Genomic DNA, 20,976 nt, shown 5'->3' on the forward strand with positions numbered 1-20,976 from the left:
TTAGATACTCATCTTAGGCGATGTCTATTTTGAGCAGGTTGGTCCCAATTATCTTGCAGTGAGGTTGAAAAGAAGCAGTGGGTTTTGCTTAGGTTCTTTAGCCTTTGTCTCCTTTCAGTGAAGGTATGTTTCCTGCTAGGATTTGATCTTTGGCTTTTCTTGCTGAGAAGTTTGGGGCTGGGAAGGAGGAAGAAAGTCTACATAAATACCAAGTTTGGCCTTTTTTGGACCTGACTTCTGAGGTTAGAGAGTGGAAATGCCTGCATGTGTGGTGCTTGCTCCTTCTGCCACTTACTTACCAAGATTGATTTGGGATTGCAGGTGTTCTAAGTCTAGGCTGGTTTGTCTAATTTAAGATATGGTTTAGAGTGTAAGCTCTTTCAAGTAAGACTGGAGTATGCTTTCTATAAAGAGGATTAAATGTTAATCTTGACACAGGAATCCACACGTTTCTGAAGTTATTCCAAAGTTTATTTTTTTTATGAGGACACGTTTTGGATCATGAAATGCTTTGTTGGCCTATGGCAAGGAAATAGTGAACCTACCAAAAAAACCCCAAAACCTAGAATAGCAACTGTTTAATGGTAGGATTTGGGAAACAGTTTTATGAATGTGCTAAAACTGCTGTCCAGATAAATTTCATGAATTCCATGTTTTATAAACAGGACTCTTTTTTTTTTTTTTTTTTTTTCCCCCCCATATCATAAATAGAAGTACTGCAAAACAGTAGGACTATATTGTCTTCCGGTGATGCAAAACATACAGTCAGTCTTTATGCCAGCTTACATGGATTGTTTTTTGATCAAAGTGGTTTTTTTCAGCCAATAATGAAAGTAATAAAATCTCAGCTTTCCTGTAGAACTAGGTCAAGCAAATATATTTCCATCAATGGATTTGTTGTGAAGTGTTTGATTGAAGAGTCTCTTTGTATTAAAAAATACCTACTTGCAAAGTCACCTATAAACTTGGAATAGCTCCTGTTATTTTTCCAAATGACACCCAATAGGTATACTATGTGTGTGGAGTGGAGTAAGCAGTATGTAAAGGACTGCATTCTACTTTGCTTTTTTTAATTTCCACTGTTTCTTATTATTGTTGTATAGATACACGTTATCACAACTTACCATTTTTTCCTTTTTATAGGTCCTGCTGGGGACTTGCATCTGGCCTCAATGTGAAATTAAGGTAGAAAAACACATCTACATATGTGTTTGCTATTAAGATTTAGTTTATTCACTGGTCATGCCTGAAGAGTGATGTTCGTCTCTAGACGGCTAACTGCCAGGAAATATAAATGATTGTCCTAGAAGTCAAGCCTCCCTCCTATTTACTGGAGTGAAAATCACCTCCAGATATCGACGGAATATCAGCTACAGAAAATGCTTCACGTTATAAGGATGCCAACCACCTAGATTCATGCGCCCTATCTGTACAGTTGTTGTGGATGGTTTGCCATCTGAAAGCTCCTCAAGCTCTTATCCAGGCCCTGTATCTGTTTCTGAAATGTCTCTGCTACATGCTTTGGGCCCAGTGCAGACCTGGCTGGGACAAGAGCTAGAGAAGTGTGGCATTGATGCCATGATTTATACTCGGTATGTCCTCAGTCTTCTGCTGCATGATAGCTATGACTACGACCTGCAGGAACAGGTATTTAACATATTTTAGATGTTGTCCAGTGAAAATGAGTTCTTGTGTATCACTTATGCTTTGTGTATTTTACATGCGTACAGCTCAGACTGTGTGTGGGGGGTCGTCTTTCATTGTTGGGGTGGAAGGGGGATATAAACCACAATGAGAGCAAATCTGATTGGTAAACTAAGGTTGATGTAGTTAGTCTGCTGTAGAAGCAATTATATTAAATAAAATTTTAGCATTGCTACATTTTGATATCAGATTTGTTAACACTGGGGTGCCATGTATCATAATTTGATACAGTACTGATGGTTTTAAAATGAATTTAATTTTGAAATGTTAGTGAACTAATGTAATCCTTTTAAGCTGTGTGTCAAATTGGGCTAGTTTACAGTAGCTTATCACCTTTCCTGATGGATTTGATCTTGTGCTGTCTTCAGTAAAGAATAAGAACATACTTCTTTTTAGTATTTGGGTATTTGAAATACATTATTGCACGTATATTATTGATCTCTCTTAAAAGAATGTTAATGCTGAATCCTGATAAAAGGCATGAAAAAGAGTTGTGGAACAGTGAGTTGTTGTACATGGCTGTAATTCATGGAAGCAAGGGAAGGAAAAGTGAGGCCATATAATATAGGCACAACTCTGTTACTGTTTCTGTGTCTCTTTATTGCTAAAGATTTTGTGTGGCCCTAGAATATTTTCTTCACTGCTAATTTCACCTTTCATTTTCTTTGTTTAATCTCTCTGCATTGTCAAACTATCTCAAAATACTGTTAATAGCGGAGTATTTTTGGATATAGGACCCTGGTATTTCCAAGGAAGGGTGAGGATACTGTTGATCATAGACTTCATCGTATAAGGTGGTTATTAGTGTACAATAGAAGAAGGGAGGAAAGCAAAAATTTATATATGATGGCTTAGTTATTAGCTCTTTTTTATTGCTATTGTTATAGTGATACTTTGTGTATTGCGTGTATATAATTGTGTATAAGTAGAAGCAGAACTTTTTTTTGGTAGTTTACCTTTTTAAAAATCCGGCAAGAGCAGGGCAGGGTGTTGTGGAATAGATGTAAACACAGCTGAAGCAGAAGAGAACTTTGTGTGCCAGATGCTGCAGTTTGTGAACTCTTAGGTACCCTTAATGTGCACAAAAGCCTTTGTGCTTCCAATATGCGAAAGTAACTTTTGCGCAAAAGTTAATCTGACAGCAGTTAAAGTGGCCAGGACAACCTCATGACCCACTTAAAAAAAAATAAAACAAAAAAACCAAAAAACCCCCCAAACCCCCAGGTAAACTGTAAACACTTTTTAGAGTACACCTTAACAGCGAATTTAGTTAGTTAGTCTTGGTTAGACGTGAACAGCTGTATTTTAGAAGGGGGCTAGAATAAAGTTCCAAAATCAGCTTAATGTGGGGGAAGGGCAGGGAAGAGAAACCAAATGAAACCACACCAGAATTTGATGAGTTTTAAAGATAGCTCTGTGGCCTTGGGGAAAAATGAAGACTTGTTTCTTCTCAGTCCATTTTAGAGCATAGTCATAACTGTAAAGTTGCTACTGTGGTCATTTAAAATGACCAAAGTGCCAAAATGAGTTTTCTTATTATCAGGCTTTGCAAGAAGCAGGATAACTATATTTCAAAATATGTCATTTCTCATTTTGATACCTTAAGTGGGTGCTTTGTGGGTTGATAGAGTTTAAAGGAATGTGTTCTTTTTCCAAGTTGGTTATCTGAACCTAATGATCCGAAGAGAGTATACCCCATGCTGACAGGATGGCGAAAACCTGTGTTGCTGAGTGGATACGGTAATACAAAAATACAGGGTGCCTTTTGAGTGACATCTAGATTTGAAGAAGTTGAAAGTTTATTTTTTCCACTTCCTCCAATATGGTCCCTGCTTGTAAGATATCTTTATTATGTTTCCTCTCTCAAATAACAGTTTTCTAAGTTTTGAGATCTAGTATTAATTTGGTTTTGGAATGATATTCTGTAATAGTGACTGGATGCATATATTGTGAAAATATTTTGCTATCTAATTCCTTTCTCAAACAGCTTAATCTTAAAAACTGCAAATACAAATTTTTCATGCAGAGAATTGGAGAAATCTTAAAACACACATGCTTGATCTTTATTTTTTGTGTTTTACTTATCTACTGGTTTGTTGTGTGGACTAAACCAAAATTCATTTTAAAATGCAAGATAAATTAAGTCATTCAGAAACACTAGGATCTGTATTCTGAAGCATATGTTTACATTTAAACAGTTCTAATCAAATTTTGAAGATGGGTACAACATTAAGACAAATGGGAAAAATATCAACATTGTTTGCTAACAGACTTCAAGGAAGAGTGTAGCCATTAAATATCTAAAAGAGCTAGCAATATGGTAGGAATAAAATACTGAGAGAGGCTGAGCTCCTTTAATTCCCATTAATTCCCATGGAATAGTTAGACCATGGCACCTCAGAAGTTATTTTTCTTGTGTGATTCCTTTGATTCTTGAGAAATGCAACAAAATTTCAGGGGGAAGAAATGTTCTGAATATTTGGTTTATTTTAATGATGTCTCTTTTCTTTTAGAAGTCCGTTTCTGTGTGCAATGATTACCCATCACTTAATTCCCAAAAGCGTAGCAATGGCTTTCATTTTGAACAGGGTAAAAGGGAATGTATGGTCTCTAACAACCAAAACTGGAGCTGCAAATATGAGCGATGTAGTCCCAGTGCTTTTTTTTTGGGGGGGGGGGGGGGGGGGGAAGGGTGGGTAGGAGTGTACTATTTAGAATCTTCACCTTAGGGATAGTTGTATAAATCATCTTAATTAGAAAATCTTAGGCTGAAGTTACAATAGTCATTAAGATCTTTCCACCTCAGAATGTTGATGGCATCATTAGCACTGTTTTAATCGCTTCAGGGAGCCTCCTTCCATGCTTTCTTTATGGTGTTCTGGTGTCATCAACTGTAGCGGGGAAATGGAGCTCTGACGCCCTGGACTGAGGTTCTGGCAGGTAAGTAAAGAAAGGCTTCAACCAAAATGAACGAGAAAACCTCCCAAACCGTACCAGACCGCTATATAAGATGTCAGTGTTCTTGTGTTATCAGGCACTTGCGTTTACTTTAAAAACAGTAATTTCAAAAGGCTAGGGTTTCATAATTGGCCGATCTTCAGGTTTTAGTCTTGAGAGTAAGCAGGGTTTTCCATTTTGTTCTGTTAATAAAATAGGATATGTGGATTCTGTTTGTGATTCTGCTGCAGACATCTGTGATTTTGTCACATCGCTCTTCCTCCATTTCTCCCCTTACTCATTTCTTCCAGTGCTGTCCTGCTCTATATGGTGAGGTAATTTGATATGTGAGTAGAGAATAAGATGTATTTAAGGATTTGGCATGTGGGTGTGTGCTTGTTTGTTTTTAATGATCACTGTTAAATCCATGACATGCCTGTATAGAGTGGCTTCTATTAGGTAGCATTATATGTATGCAGGTTTAATATTGCAGGATAATAGCTCCATTTAAGTCACAAGTTTTCAGAGAGTTGCTGTCAGTTTTTTCCAAGTGCAGGGATGTGGTGAAAGGCACCGTACAAAAACCCCAAATCAAGTGAAGGTAAAACAGTAAATATACTGCAACGAGGTTTTACTGGAAGGTTTGCCATTTTTATTCTGACTCATTGGCTTGAACTGAAATATTGTCAAGTGTCTGTAAGACTACTGGGAGAATTAAAAGATAAGCAAGTATGTTTTGCCCAACTGTGCTTCAAAGGCTAGGTAGCGTGGGAATCTTTTTCTGATGTTGAATGGCATTGTGGTGCCAAGATACTCCGAACTACTACGAGTAGTAGTTACACATGAGTTTATCAAGAATCACAGTAACACTTTCTAAGTATAGACACCCTAAAAGTTAAGAAAAACTTATATTAAGAAAAATATTCACGTACTGAAGTTAATCATCATAGACATTTACAGCATAGTTTGTATTCAAGCCAGTTGCATCTGTGGATACTTGCTTTTAGACTCATTTCCAAAAGTAGCTTAAGATTTAAAAGTTCTTAAGCATTTCTTTCTTTATTGTGTGTGGCAATGATGTTGCTGATGGGGGGGTTTAGGAGGGATAAAGGGAATCTGGGGGCTTTTTCCCTAGTGTTAGCTCATGGGGGAGAGAATATAAAGACAACATGTTGTGGATTTACACGTTTTCCTTGGTCACTGTTACTCAGGATGTTCACAGAAGCAGTTTTCTGTGGCTTGTTAAAGTCTCCCGTATCAGAAGATAGGTAGGGACTTCAGTGGTGTACTTTTTCTCTTTTTTTCCTAGAAACAGAGGTGGTTTGGGTTTTTTTTGTTTTTTTGTTTTTTTTTTTTTTGCTTGTGGACTTTCCAGAGAAGATGATTCTCAAATTGACCTACACATAAATTGGATGTCTACATGGTCAAAATTCGTAGTAGAATCTGTTGAGCCGTGTTATATCATCAAATATATACATTATTTAATTTTTGTTTTAAGATTTCAAGTTTACAATGGTCTCTTGGTTAAAAATGTTTGGAAAACCTTGATAATTATTTTTTTTCTTCCATCTTCCTTCATACTTTTGATCAGTTAGGGAAAGCCTCATAAAAATTGGTGTGGACTATGTGATGGTAAGTGAATGCAGAATGTTTCTCTTAAGTATATATGCTTTCATCATGTATATTTTCATAATGATTTTTCTTTCCTTTGGAATAAAGGATAAATTGTGGAGAGAAAGGATAAATTAAGAAAAAATAACATGCAAAATTACTGAGAGACCTTTAACTTTTGGAGATCCACAGAAATGCTGTTGGAGGAGGGCTGAAATTTCTGAAGCAGCCTTTTGACTTCAGATCAGATTGACTTTCAATTAGAATGTCTTACTCTTAGTGTTTCCTACTGTTGAACCACCTAGGTGTTTTTAAGAGTTTTAACTTGATTATGCTGTTTAAATGCTAATTAAAAGTATATTTATACACGTCTTCTCAAATCAGTTTGTGATGCTGTGAATATTGCATTCATGTAGTATACTTTGTGAAGCAGTAAGCCTTGCATTAAAATAGTATGTTGTATGTGAAAAAATATTTCGCTGATCTTTATTTATGCACTAGTAAAATCTGTGTTCTGTGATGTACCTTTTATGTATTATTTGTAAGCAAAACTGTTTCCAAATATAACAGGTTCCTGGTTTTTGCTTGCAGAATGTTCTCCCTTCTGAAGGGGTGGAGCCTTTATTAAAAGCAAAACCAAAGGGCAGGCATTCAGAAAGATGAAGGCTTCGCTTGGTCGTGCAGCAGGAAGGTGTAAATGCATACGCTGAATATGCTTTTCATATTGTGTTTCTTATGTAGATTTTAATCTACTTCTTTTAACTCATTTATTTAGGAAATTGACATTTTTTTCTGATCCTCGAAAGCAGAAACCCTAAAAAAAGTTTATAAAACCATGATGCTTTCCTAACTCACAGAATTAAGTAGCTGTTGGACCACAAACTGTACTCCTAGGTGACTGATGTGAAATTACCTTTTGATTTTTGAAGTTTATAGAGGAATTTTATCCTTGAAAAATAACTATTTTTGGACTGATTTGAAATAGTTTAGTTTAAGTAATAGTTTACTATATTATTGCTATTTAGCTGAATAAGACCTGTACTTCTGCTGACTCTCTGTGGATTTTATTCTTGCTTTTTTGTTGTTATACATATATAAATACATATTTAAAGTCTAAAATGTGGAAATTTTTTTATTTTTTTAAAGATAAATGGAGGAATAGAGTGTTGGAAAGGGGAATTGTGCGATCAAACCCTCAGGCCACATATAATGATGAATTAGAAGTCCTTATTCTGTGATTTTGTCACCATAAAGGCTTTTGGCTCATCGTTTTGAACTCAGGGATATCATTGTCAGCTATTCTGCATTTGGCTTACATATGCTGGTGACATGAGACGCTTCTTGCTGACGACGCTTGTGATGCCCCACTAGGTTCGAAGATGCGATTGAATGTGGGGCATTTGTTCTCCCTGCCATCATACGTTAACCCAGTAGAGGGACCTGATGTCTAGATTTATATTCCAACAATGGATATTTAGTTGTTCTTTTTTTGTTTTTGGGGGAAGGGGTTGTGTTTTGTTTTGTTTGTTTGCTTTGAAGTGAAAATTTCACCTATAACATGAAGGTATGAGGAAAAATGAGGACTTTAACGTTTAATATAGGCTTAGTTTAGTAGAAAGGATAATCTGGTTGGTATGCCAGTTTAACAAAAGATGACAATGCAGGTTCTAGTATAGTCGCAACTGCTCTTTTATCATCCCTGAGAAATAACTGTAGGTCATTCAGAAACTATTTAGTTTTTTAGTGAATTAAAATATGCAGAAGATAGTTTGGTTACAGCGTGGTAATGCTGCATGGCTATTGTAGGCAAGTGTTATAAACTTCACGCTTCACCAGTAATATGTTAATTTCTTGGATGCAAAACATTTTCAGTTTACTCTGTGTTTGTGGTACTGTTTGTTAAATTGTGTAGCATTAATTTTTTAATTCTCTGACCATAGCTTTTTAACCACTATCCTAAAATTTCCACAACTTGAATTTCACGTGCTTAGTATATGAAGAGAAGAATTCTTAGGTAGGAAATCAGACTGTGAGACCAAGACTTTCCCCCGTGTGGTTTTTATATGATTAGTTTGAAGTCCTTAGAGTATTCAAGTGTGTATATGTTTGGAGGACTGGGACCAAAAAAGGCTCGCTCTTGTACATAAACATGCAAATTGAAACTGAACAAAGACAGCAGATTTATCATACTTGGCAAACAGTCCTGTATCCTCAAAGTTAATATGTCCATAAAGCTTGTTAATTAATGGAGAATAATTTAACTTTTTTAAAAGCTCAGATAAGTTAAGAAGTTCTTACAGGAATACCTAGCTGTATATATATATATTTTTTTTCCTCATTCAAGGGTGAACAGCTGAGGATGATATAACATTAATATGACAACATTGTCATATTTAATATTTGGGAAATAAGTCTTTTACATATAATTAACTTAAAGATTTGGGGGCTGTGGATACCTCTTCAACACATAATTAAGCAGTGGAAGACAATTGAAATACTTTTACTCTAAATACACATGCCTCAGAAAACTCCCAGTTACTCTTTTTGCACTGCTATGTGTGCAGCAGGGTAAGACCTCTTGTTTTCAGTCTTAGAGTAGTGTTGCAGTTCCCCTAGCTCAAGGGACTTTGTCCTGTGAAAGCCCCTGTAGATCAATTTGTGAAGAACTGCTGTACCAACAGTTGTTTTGCAGGTCCTGAAATTGTTTTCATTGGGTTTCTTTGAGATTGCTCTCAGTACTAGAGCTTCCAGCAGAAGCTTCTGTAACAGTACTGATCAATGGAGCTAAAATTTTTACTGGTGCGGTGCCTTTAAGGGACTTAGCTTTTCTGATTCCTTTTTAGATGATGTTTGTTTTGTTAATCATGGGATGATTGCTCTCTGTTCTGTATTTCTGTCCTGGTGACTGCAACATATGGGGTGGAGTTGGTTTATCATGGACTATGCAATTGTCATCTTTGTTTTGTTTCAGGGACAGGAATTGCAATTGCAGGGATTGGAGCTCAGCAGTGGGCTGTCAGGCTTATTGTCTTTGTGCAAACTGTACAGGTTTCAGAGTAGTGTGCTTCAGCTGATATGTTAGTGCAGAAGAGTACTGGAAGGCATTGTTCTCAAGAAATGTGGTTATCAAAGCGACTTTTCTTCAAAACTGTCTTCTGGCCCTGTCTCACACTGGTGGGTGAGATCATATTGAAATGATGCTTTTGTTAATGTTCCTGTTGCATTATGTGAAATGTTGTCCATCTGAGAACATCAGACTTACCTTAGCTGCATGGTACCTATCTTAGGCACTGTCCTATTGAAGTAGGCGCATGCATGTAATATGATTAGAATGTTATCATTAGCTTCTGCTCCAGGTAATCAAAGCTACCTTAGGAATAGGTGCTATATTACTACTTCTGGCTTACACAACAACTAAGCATTAGATACTGCTGAGAATCTCTTGAAAACATGCAAAAAGAATAATAGAATCACTTTTTTTGTTGTATTAGTTATCACTACTGATGTATTCTCACAAAGGCTTCTATCATGCAAAACAGAGGTGCTAGTGCAAGTGCCAGGCTCGTTTGCCCTCTGAAGAGTCAGGATTTGTTAGTGGCCCCCTCGGTGCTGATGTAGTTATACTGCTTCTGATTCTGGGGCCAGCCTAGATACCTTCCGTAGTGTTTCTTGTACTGCACCCCATTGCACGGTGGTACATTCAGCACATATCTGCAAGCATACGGGTATGCCGCCTGTCGTCTCCAAAATCAGATGATTGTCTGCAGTGATTGCCCTGCAACTTTGTTCCTAAGTCCAAGAAAGCAACCATGAGATGCTTTGTAAAATAACTTCTCCAGTCACAACATATCCTCATCAGACCTCTGCATTATGTAGTGACAGTTTCTGTTGAATTCTTGGCTGTCTCTTCTGCCTTGTAGGTAAGACGTGCAAGTAGAATGATCTCCTTATATCATTGCTACGTTTTCTTCTTCTCTGTATTAGCTTTAATGGGAGAACTCTATAGGCAGCCTGCTCAACAAACATAGGATTTCAACAGATGCAGCATTTGCATGTTCTCTCACTCTTGGGAGTGGGTGTGATCAAATTTCTTTTGCTTGGTTTCAGCCTAGAGTAACTCCTAATTAGTGAACAACACATAGGCTGCCCATTCAAGTTAGTACGATTGTAGGCAAGAGTTTATAATTGACAGAAACTCAAATTACAGTATTTCATACCCAGACTATTTTTTGGGGGTGAGGAGTTGGTTTTTTTGATAGGTGAAGTGCTTCCCTGCCTGCAAATTGGAGAATCATCAGTCCTGAATGCCTTGAGGGCCTTGAAGTCCTAGCAGTACCGAGCGTCATCTGATAAACAGTAATATCAGCTGTTCTATTACAATCCAACTGAGTAGGGTAGTAATATTCCACTTGCTCTGGTAACAGCAATCAGGAAGGAGAGTACAGTTGTGGCTAGGTGCTTTAATATACCAAGAGCTTATAACATAGCTCTCTGATGTTTCACAAAAAGGCATTTTTTCCTCTGTTAAGAACTGGATTTTGAATAACTATTTAAGAATTAAAAATATTATTTCAGTCTTTTCCATTCTGTGGCTAGCATGGCTTCTGACATGGTGAAAACTTGTGGTGCTGCCTCTCTGAGAGTGTATTTTTCTGCTGGACTTTTTCTTGCATGTCCTTTAAAGCATATAAACTGAGCTTGTGCCACAGTTTTCAAGCACGTCCTGGGAATTGTCTTGTGTATGTAGTATCTTATTATCTCTGTCTAAGACTGAGTCAACCTGTCAGGAATATCTGAGCCAGTCCTGGCCCATTAGACCTTTCCATTTCATTCTAATTAGATGCAATGCATCTTAAACCTTCCGCAAAAGTCATTATGAAAAAGTGCACATCTGTATGGCTCTAAACAATCTATGAAAGTTCTTCCTGAATCTCAGTCTAGTGGAAGCATTTTTTTTTCAGGGAAGGTCACGTTAGCTATCTATGTAGTCTGCTTCCTGAATAACCTTAAAGGTGAAATACATCTGGGGTGTGTTGCACTGTTCCCCTTGATCTCTGAGATCTTTCTAGAGGTAGGGAGGAGCTAGTCCATTTTGGACATCATTTATGTCTATTTTCTTCCATTGCCTGCCTATCAAAACATCTCAGAGTTTATTTTTGCTGTTCTTTGAATAAGTTTTTTGGAAAAGTTTTCCTGCAGTGCACAGTGGTTCATAGCTGTCTGCTGAAACCTTGGATGTAGTTAAATATTGGTGCTTTAAAAACTCTTGTTGCTAGAAGAGACCAGGACTGCAGGACTGCCTGGCTTGTCGTTATGTCAGATTATGTAGCCTAGGGTCTTTGTTTTCATACATTTACTGCAAGCTCAGATAGCTGTTGCTGCCTTAAAATGGATTGATGATTGAAGCTTCATGGGCTGCATGTTGATATTCAGGGGTTATTTTAGGTGTGTTTTGGAGTGAGTATGTCGCTGTCTTTGGAGAAAGCTACTGACTCGACTTTAGAGTATTCCATCTTGTAGGCAGAGTAAATATTTGCAAATTCTGTAGATCTTTTATTGAAATATTTTAGGATTTGGGATGTCTTACACAATTGTTGACCTAGATATGGCAGTTACTTTGGGTGACCTCTCTGTCTTTTCCTCTTTTTATTCTTGTTTCTAAGGAAGTAAGGCTTACACATTCAGTCTGCCCATATGTGCATTCATTCCTTTCTTTCTCTTTGCCCTATCCAATGATTTGTTGATCTGTTTTATTTCCTTTTGAAAGTCTTTAAAAGTTTTTAAGGAAGGTTTGTCCCACAGCTTGGTAGAGGAGAGTCCAGAGTAATGCACAAGTCTGGGACCAGTAGACAAAGCTTAATCATTACATATTCCATTTGGCAGGAACTGGCCAGCCATTCAGTAGGCATACACCTTCAAACTATCCATGGTGAAAATATCTATTAAGTGTTTTATTGATTCTTTTGCAAATGCCTGTTTCTCTTAAATAACTATGCATGATTTCTTCTCCCGTCCTGGGAGACATCTCTTAATCTGTTAACTAGTTAAGAATTATAAGAAGAAAAAGTTGTTCCCATACGTTGCTCAGTGTTGCAGGACTCTGCCTGCATACCTTAAAAGCCTTGGGAATTCTTTTTCTCATTAGAGGTTAGATGACCTTGTCTGGCTGTCTGAGCAACCTATTTTAAGTGTATTTTTTGAGTTGGAATCTTGAAAGAAGAGACTTTGTGTGTGTATTTATTTTGTATTTGAGAAGCTGTGACATTGAATGTTTCTTATTTTTTGTATGAACTTGTTACTAGTGATTGCTTGTTGAAGCAGCATGTTTTGGCTGGCCAGCAATAACCTTTAGGGAACGAAGAATAACAGGTCAGGGATATACTTGAATCACACACAGTTTGTGCTGAAATTAAAATGCTCAGAAAATAGGAGCTCTTCAAAATGTTCTCTGATTCAGATTTTTTTTTAAACTAAGGATTTTCTTTTCCCTTCTAAGAGAATTGAAAGTCTTGCCCTAAAATGTTTCATGAACAATTCAAAATAGGAATCTCGACTGAATAGGTAATTGTGACTACTCAATTCATTACCTGAAAATTTGATAAACATTATATTTGTTCATCATCTTACTGTATACCTAATTCAATCAGTAGTGCGTTTTGGGAGAGAGATTCTCAGGAAATCAGTTTTTCTGAAATTATTTTTAAAAAACACTAAAATTCCTTAAACATATTTTTTGCTGATTTGATTTCCCCATTGGAGGAATATGTTGATGAGGTTATTAAATCTGGTTACTTTCCTGTGTGCTCTGCTGATGAGGCAAAATTTTAGCTCGTTCTGTTTACCTGAGTAGAAATGGGTCCATGAGCCCTTTAGTATTTCTGCATCACTGAAATTGAATCCGGCTTTTATAAAATACAGTAACTCCTCCAAGATTCCTGGGATAAGTTTTTGTTTGTTGGTTTGTTTTAAATCTCTGAGTTTCCTGTTATGTAGACTATGAGCTTCGAAACAATTTTCTTCTCATTCCTTCTTATCACAAGGTGTTATGTTTGTTCGCTTCCTGAGAGTAGATATTTCTCTTTATTCTCCAAAATAAATGAACGGGAAGAGAATCTCTGCTTAATTCAGAAATACTGAATTAAGTATTCCAAATGCTGATGGTGGTGTTTTTTTTTAAGGTGGTATTAACATAAGGAATATAGATAATTCACCAAAATTCCTTTAGCCATGTTTATACATAAGTTCTTTTCTAATTATTCTCATAACAAAACTGTCTACTCTCAGTATCTTTGCAAATTAGAAATTATCTAGTTACTTGGTAGGTAAGTAAAGTAGGTCTCTGAAGAATGGATAATTAAATACCAGTTTAGATATTCAAAGCTGCTTTTTTTCCCAGTATTCACATTGCCTCTGCTTTCTGCTGATGTTTAACATTGGATGGCTAGCCTTCAAAATTCAAGTAATATTTTCCAGTCTAAGGAGTAAACCTACCAGCAGGCTTCTTGCCATTGAAAAACTGCAAGAGATTAGTTATAGACGTTTGAAAATGCTGGATTATCTTTCTATCACTTTAGTCCTAATAAAAGCAGAATGCTGTTCAGCTGCTATTTCACTTGGCTCTCAAGTTCTAAACCTCAGTCTTTACGGTATGTGAAATTGTCTTGTTCTTAGCCATTTTACTGTAATGACTTTTTTAATTGATTCAGAATAGCTCTAATATGTTATGACAGAGGAGTTGTATGTAAGGATTTTTTCTCCATTGTTTTGTAGTATTTTATGGGTGTGGTGTTTGAATTGTGTGCAGAAAATGCACGTTCCTTGCTAAGTTTTGGCTACATATACTGATAAATATTGTAATTTGCTTGGGGATTTTAAACTTTGAAATTTTATGTGAAATAGTTGTAACGTGTAGTGTCTGCTGATTTTGTAGAAAGTGAAGCTAAGAATTAGTGAGCTTGCCCAGAAAAAGAAATAATGAAAACTCAAGTTTTCAGCAGTGGCAGTCCTATGAAAATTAAAATGGTAGTGGGAGGCTGTGGCAGCCAGATGTAACTGAAACTGTATGTTCAGAAATAAACTTTTTGTGTGTTTTCTAAAGTGGTAGAAAGGAGGTGAGGATTCTCCAGGAGCTCTGTGCTCAATCACTGCATCTTACAAGATGAGTCATGTTGTTCCAAAAATGGACAAAGAAAGTGCTCCCTCTGAGAGGAGGGATGGCGTGGTGGTGGACAGATAAAAACAGTTCAGTGTTGGATGTTTCAAAGAATATTGTTGAGTCTTCTTTCCCCCATTAAAAAACAAGTGTTTTTGTCACAAAGATTAAATATTTAAAAATTGGGACATGCCAAAGTTAACAGACAAGTGTCAGTTCCAGGTATCCTTTTATTTATTTTTATTTTTTATTCTGTGTACGGGTACTGTGGCTGTGCTTACAGACTACTAGCGTATACAGCTGGTGAAACTACCCTTGCAGAGGTTAGCAAGCTTTGTTGGCATAGATATAACAGAAATACTTTAATAAATAGCATTTTGGTAATTTTTCATACTATTAAGTGTCGCTTTACTCAACTTTCCCCTTAAAAACAGACTAAATAAAACAGCCTAGTTGGTGTTTTCTTCATAATTGTGCCTGCATGTGGAGGAATGGGAGAGGCCTTGGATGCTGGTGGGGACTAGGTGGGTCTCAGCAGTTCAGATACTTTCTGGTGAATATTGAGGAGAGTTATGGTACTGAATCAGTAAAATTTATGTTGCGTCTTGCATGCAAAGCAGAGATTCAGTCTCTTCATTGAGTATGAAGAAATACATAAACTATAATTTTGGAAAAAATTACATAAAATTATAAAAAGTATACGTGTATATAGGTTATTAAACCTATTTTCTGAGAACTTTTTCTGATGTTTTTCTATTATTGTGTAAGTATCTTTTTATTAATATTTTTAGTAACAGAACAGCAGACTATTTAGATTTCTTGTTTTAAATGACCTATTGAAATCTTGCACATAAACAAGAAACAAGAGAGCAACTGGTAAATTTGACTTAAAAAAAAAATGTTTTTCAACAAATTGCTCTACTCTTTCTTGAAGGACTCAGTCATGTTTAAAAAAAAAAAAACCAGCAATGGCAGCCATTTGAAGTGGGGTTTTTTTCCCCCCAAGATGATTTGCACCCCCTTACCTCCTTTATTGACTTTCATTCTATTTTCTGATTACACACAAGCAACTAGTTTCACTAACAACTTAATTTTACTTCATTTTGAAACCATAGGCAATCGGCAGCTGTTGGAAATGAGGGTAGACTTGAGCATTGATTTTATTAGGAGCTGTAACAGATGATAGGAATATTGGATGGCATCAGGTTTTTGTGAATCTGAAGGAGGTGATTTAGACCAGTATATATTAAAAGAAGTTAAAGATGATTTTCCTGATAGTCAAAGTACTCATTTGATCAGATGAATACAGGAAATCATATGTATATGTGTGAATGGACAGTGAAGAATAAGCAAGTCTCAATGTATGTCAGGAAAGACAGGCGTATTTAACAGACTGTGGGAAAATGAATAGGAGAGGCGGGCAACTTTGCAGAGGAGTTGGAAAAATACTATATATTCATATATAAAAAAATATTTAAAAATATATACTTTTTTGGTGGGGTGGGGTCTTTGTGGGGGGGTGGTGGGTGCGGTTTTTTTGTTGTTTTTGCCAGTATGATTTGGCTTCTCCAGTATGATATAAAATACTCATTATATGCTGCATTGATCAATGTTAGGTGGTAAATTTTGAAAAGTGTAAACCTGTAATGTGACATAAACCAGATGCTACATATCTTATGATGCTTATATATAATACAATAACATTCTCTTTTGATTTTGTTGTTCTTAATTAAATGTTCCTACATATATGGGAATTCTCCTTCCCCAGAAGTGTCTAACTTGTTTTAAAAAATTAGTTTAGGTCCATTGGAAGGTGAGCTGTTCCACTGCTCTAGTCATAGTGGCATTCACTGTGAAAGAGAGTTGAAGAGTTTGGGATCTAACATTGTGTTTTCTTCTTTGACCTATTTAGCTTCTTCTTATGTTTGAGCCTAACTCTTTGAACTTTTTGCATTTATCATTATTATTTTAGAGTTCAGTGGAATTCTCCAACATATTTTGTGTAAGTTACAGTAATATATTCAACCATGAGTTGACCATAAAATGATCTTGAACGATATGTCTTGCAACAGGAAAATATTGCATTCAGGTGTGGGTAGCCTTCATGTCCTGTGAAAAGTATGTGCACTTTTCTGAAAAGTAAGTGCAACAGTTTTTTGTAATCATTGGTGTTAATCAGATTAATTTTTAATTTGGCAAATAGTGTTATTTAGTAGACTGGATGATGTCATTCTTATTTTAACAGTATGTTGGTTTGTAGTCCCATTCTATTATATTAATGAGATACATTAATAGTATTAATGTAATTTTCTTTCCTTTGATTTCAGGAGAATGACATCTTCCTGGGCTGGGAAAAGGGAGCTTACAAAAAATGGGGAAAGAGTAAGAAAAAGTGCTCTGATCTAACACTAGAGGAAATGAAAAAACAGGCTGCTGTCCAGTGTCTTCGCTCTGCTTCTGATGAAGTAAGTTTGCATTATTTAATATATTCTTAAGAATTTATGCCATTCTTTTTTGAGTTAGATACATTTAGCTTGTGATGCTTAATCTTTTAATCTGTACCTTCTTAAAATGCAAGTTCCCCAAGACTTCTCTGAGAGTTCTTTATTTCTTCTTTAGGAAATTATGAAACCTGTGTATGGCGGCAGGATTTCACAAAGATTTTGTACTGTGTAGTGTAATGCTTTCTTCCTACAAGCCTTCACCTACTCTTGTCAAGGACAGTTGCAATACACCAGTTTCTGTTGAAATTACCACAAAGCTTTGCATAAGGATATTTATTAAAATACTAAATTTACTTTATGTCGAAGTGTGCATGAGCAACATGGACAGAAAGCCATCATGTTTTGTGCATGCTGGATGTGTAATCCAGAATTGCTAAATAAAACACAGTGTACTGTAGCAAACATTCATTTTCTAGATTACATCATTAAGTGGGAGCTGAGCTAATGCACACTGATTGGAGAAAGGGAGGAGAGGTGAAAGCAACAGGTTGAAGGAGGATACCAGAAGCAGTAGGTAGCATGTAGCTCTATCTTAAAAGAAAGAAGAAAAAAGAAAAAAAAGAAGGAAAAAAAGTGTGTAGCCTATCTTTTAGTTTATAGAAAGAAAGGTAAAGCCACTGATGTACAAATACTTCGATCTATCACTACCGCAAGAAGAAACTCTCCCTGCCGCTGCAGCCTGGTTGCCTGTTCTTGCTCCATATACCTTCCTGGTCACAGTTTGTGCTTGCACAAGCATTTGTGTGGCTGTGCGGTGATGAACTGGATTGGGAAACTGAATCAGTTTCCTGAAATTAACCTGGTTGGGGTGGAGGAAGTGTTAAACCAGAGAAGTCCCCTAGTCAGATTTGTAGCACAGACACATGTGCCAGCTGCAGTAGGGAAGGCATGTGGCCAAGAATAATGAAGGAAGTGGGACTGATTCCCACACCACCAACCCCCCTCTTCAGCAGCACCGAAGCCATCTTATGCTGGCTTATTGTTTATGAAGCTACTAGAGCATTATTTCAGTTACTAAAGTGTTAACTGACTAATTGGGAAGTTGCCTAAACTCCCATTTTCCCATTACTTACAATCCTAGCGAAGTGAGGCAAAGTATAATTTTGTCGGCAAATTGCTCTGCTCTTATGTAGTAATAGAGCACTGATGTCAGCACTCTGTCTACTCTTTGCGTTAATGCAGATATGAAGAAATAGTTGCAAGAAATAATCCCTTTTTGAGGTATGATGTCTTTTGTTGCTCATAAAATGAGTATTAAAAAAAAGTAATCTCGTACATAGACCATAGGAATACTGGTGATCTATTTTTGGCTTTAGAAATAACTTTCTTGATGCATCTTCACATAACTGAAAATCAAGGAAGCATCGCTTAGAGCTAAACTTATATCAAATAGGGAAAAACAGTTGAAAAGGAAAAAGGAGAAGATGAATTTATTAGTAATCCCAAGACTGACTCCACTTGAAAGTTTGTATAATCTGCTGTAGAGTAAGAAAGGGAAAAGAAACCTTTAAGTAGAGTTTTGAAAGAATGAAAAGATGTGTGATCTGGAAGTCTGAATAAGTAACTTCTTCCTTAGACACCTGCAACCTCATCAAACTTTATTGTTCAACAATGTCTTGTGTTATTTTGGGAGTATTTTAACTCCTGTATTGTGTGTTCAGACAGTTAAGCTGGCACGTTTGTCTTTAAGGAAATTGTAGGTTACAAAGGTTTTTTTCTGTTTTCAAATAGAAAACTTTTAAACCTGCTCTTTATCTGTTTTTAAGTTGTTTGTTAAAGCTGGTTTGTAGATAATTTCTCTCTTTTATACAGTGTGTATTAATTTTATACCCTGCAGTTGGGTGGAGGGGGACTGCTTCAATATTACTGATATTTTAAAGTAACTTGGAGGTATCTTTTTTTTCTGGTTTTCAAACAGACTTACTTTGTTAGCTGGTTTCTGTATTAAATTTGTGTGCTAACCTGATAGGAATAATCAGTAGTTATCATACTCTGAAACATAACATTGTAATGCTGTTTCTGCTGAGGCATTCAAGCTGCTCCTTGCAATGTTCATAATTTCACTCTACGAGAAGATAAAAATACTCTGGTAACAGTAGCCAAATTTGATGATTAGTGGTGTGTGAGTGAGGAGTGTTTATAGAAACTGTTAAAATACAAATAGACTACTTTCTTTTCAATGCCCCCTGAAATTCTTTAACTGATTTTTGAATCATATGAAAATGTTTGCCTGTAGAGGTGTTTTATTAAGATCTTTTTTTGTTTTTTGTTTTTTCCCCAAAGCAAAAGAAAAAATCTCTGATAGAGTTTGGACGTGTGTGTTAAGATCTTCATAAATATGATAACTAACAACTTTCAAAGTTCTGTCCTAGGTTAGGCTAGGCTTGGTATCCTCAGGCAGGTGATATGTAAAAATTGCCATTTTTTGCAAATTGCATTTATGGTAAATGCACAGGTGCACACACATGTGCACACACTAAAAATGAGTAACCATTGTTTTATTGGTCTTTTATTTGCTCTTTGAAATATTTTGGAAACTTGCTTTTTGTGGATTTTCATAGAATTAATTCTGGGGAATACTTTGTTTGATAGTTTGAATTCTACTAGTAATAAAGGTAATTTTGTGTCTTTTATTAAAAAGACTAGTGTTTCAAAATATTAGTGTGAGACAGAAACCCAGTATTCTACTTACCATTTTATGGTGCAGGAAACAAACATTTGACCTCAAAAAGCTGATAGTTTGGTGTTTATTTCTAAAACTCTTCCCAAGTTACAGAATATGACAAGGCCAGGGAGGCTGAAGTCTTCTGACCACTCTGCATCACTGTAACTGGCCGTGGCTAAGCGTGTTGCAAACTTAGTATTTTCGTGAGAGGTCTGTTTCTGACAGCTGCTATCTGGTGAATGTGTGTCCAAGAATGCAAACCATTTACATAAGTACGTTCTGACAATGATATTATATGCGTGACAGGCACTTTGATGTCTGAAATTGTCCATATTCAGAACCACAAAAAGGAGACAGAATGATGGTGAGAAGAACTTTAAGACAAGTACTTAAATGTAATATTTGATTGCTGTTATTCGTGGTGCAGCTCTAAAGTTTATCTTTTCAAATACTTGAATGGAATAGAAGTAGTTGTTCAAAGAGATGTGCTGAAGAATTGTTCAAATTAAGCTCATAATTATTGATCTTGAGTAGAGATCTTACCTAATATTTATTATCCTGCTGAAATGTAAAAGAAATCTGAAAATTTTGGTTTGCAATTAAATGACAAAATAGGATTATTCATTTTAGTGAAATGTTGGGGAAAGAAAGCTGTTTAGGAGTGGGAAGTATTCCTGTAAATGCCCTCTGAGGAATAAAGAATTTTATCAAAGTACTGCCTCAAATTTTAAGTAAAAATAGCTGGTTTTGTCATTACTGAATTACTTTTTTATTTTTGTGTATCTGTCTGGTACACCGCAAGTTTAGAAGGTCAGTTAGTTCATGTACAGTTTGAGATGCTTTTTCTTTCTTAGGACTCCTAATTCTGAAAGTCTGTAAATTATTTTGGATTAGAATGGTGATACTTATCAGTAACAGGACAGAAAGCAATATCGTTGAGACTCAGAAGTTTAGCATAAAAAGTAAGAATTAAGAAATTGATCTGTTTGATTTTTTGCAAGGTGGATACTGTCTGAGCAGGACGGAATTATAGGTTAGGTGTTTAATCTGATACATTCAAGACTTTTAGTTCAATCAGGATCCATGTATGTACATTTCCTACTAATAATACTGAAATTTATCGTTGTGTGTGCCTGTTGGTCAGAAAATCTGAACTTCACTGGGGAACGTTTTGTTTGTTAACTTATGTTTTAACTAGCCTTCTGCTAAGGGTTGCTCTGGTCAACAGAGTGAGCAGGTCTGCAGCTGTGCTGGCACAGTTCCTGCCTGTACTGCTTGTCCAGTGCGGGCCTGGAGTACTGCATGCGAAATTCCACCCCAAGATGGTGCTAGAGTTTCAGTTAAAGCAATCTCTGTGTCTTTATTCTGCTAAACTGTATGAGGACACTTTAAGAATGAGCAAA

At 36.2% G+C, this 20,976-nt stretch overlaps 1 protein-coding gene across 8 annotated transcripts in view; it reads left to right on the forward strand.

The window, feature by feature from the left end:
- The window catches only part of KIAA0232 (KIAA0232 ortholog), a 70,425-nt gene that overhangs the window by 15,991 nt on the left and 33,458 nt on the right, over positions 1-20,976 (forward strand). For 4 of the 8 annotated variants that reach the window (XM_026122038.2, XM_026122035.2, XM_026122036.2 and 1 more), the window contains exons 2-3: positions 1,144-1,647; positions 16,732-16,869. In XM_026122038.2, the coding sequence (XP_025977823.2) occupies positions 1,417-1,647; positions 16,732-16,869 (369 nt within the window). In that variant the 5' untranslated portion in view covers positions 1,144-1,416. Of the gene's footprint in view, positions 1-1,143; positions 1,648-3,361; positions 3,445-4,436; positions 4,645-4,859; positions 4,972-6,232; positions 6,274-16,731; positions 16,870-20,976 lie in introns of those variants that run through there. The other 4 variants (XM_064511463.1, XM_026122037.2, XM_064511464.1 and 1 more) reach the window with 4 other exon arrangements.

The sequence above is a fragment of the Dromaius novaehollandiae genome, chromosome 4, assembly GCF_036370855.1.
Source record: "Dromaius novaehollandiae isolate bDroNov1 chromosome 4, bDroNov1.hap1, whole genome shotgun sequence".
Taxonomy (NCBI): domain Eukaryota; kingdom Metazoa; phylum Chordata; class Aves; order Casuariiformes; family Dromaiidae; genus Dromaius; species Dromaius novaehollandiae.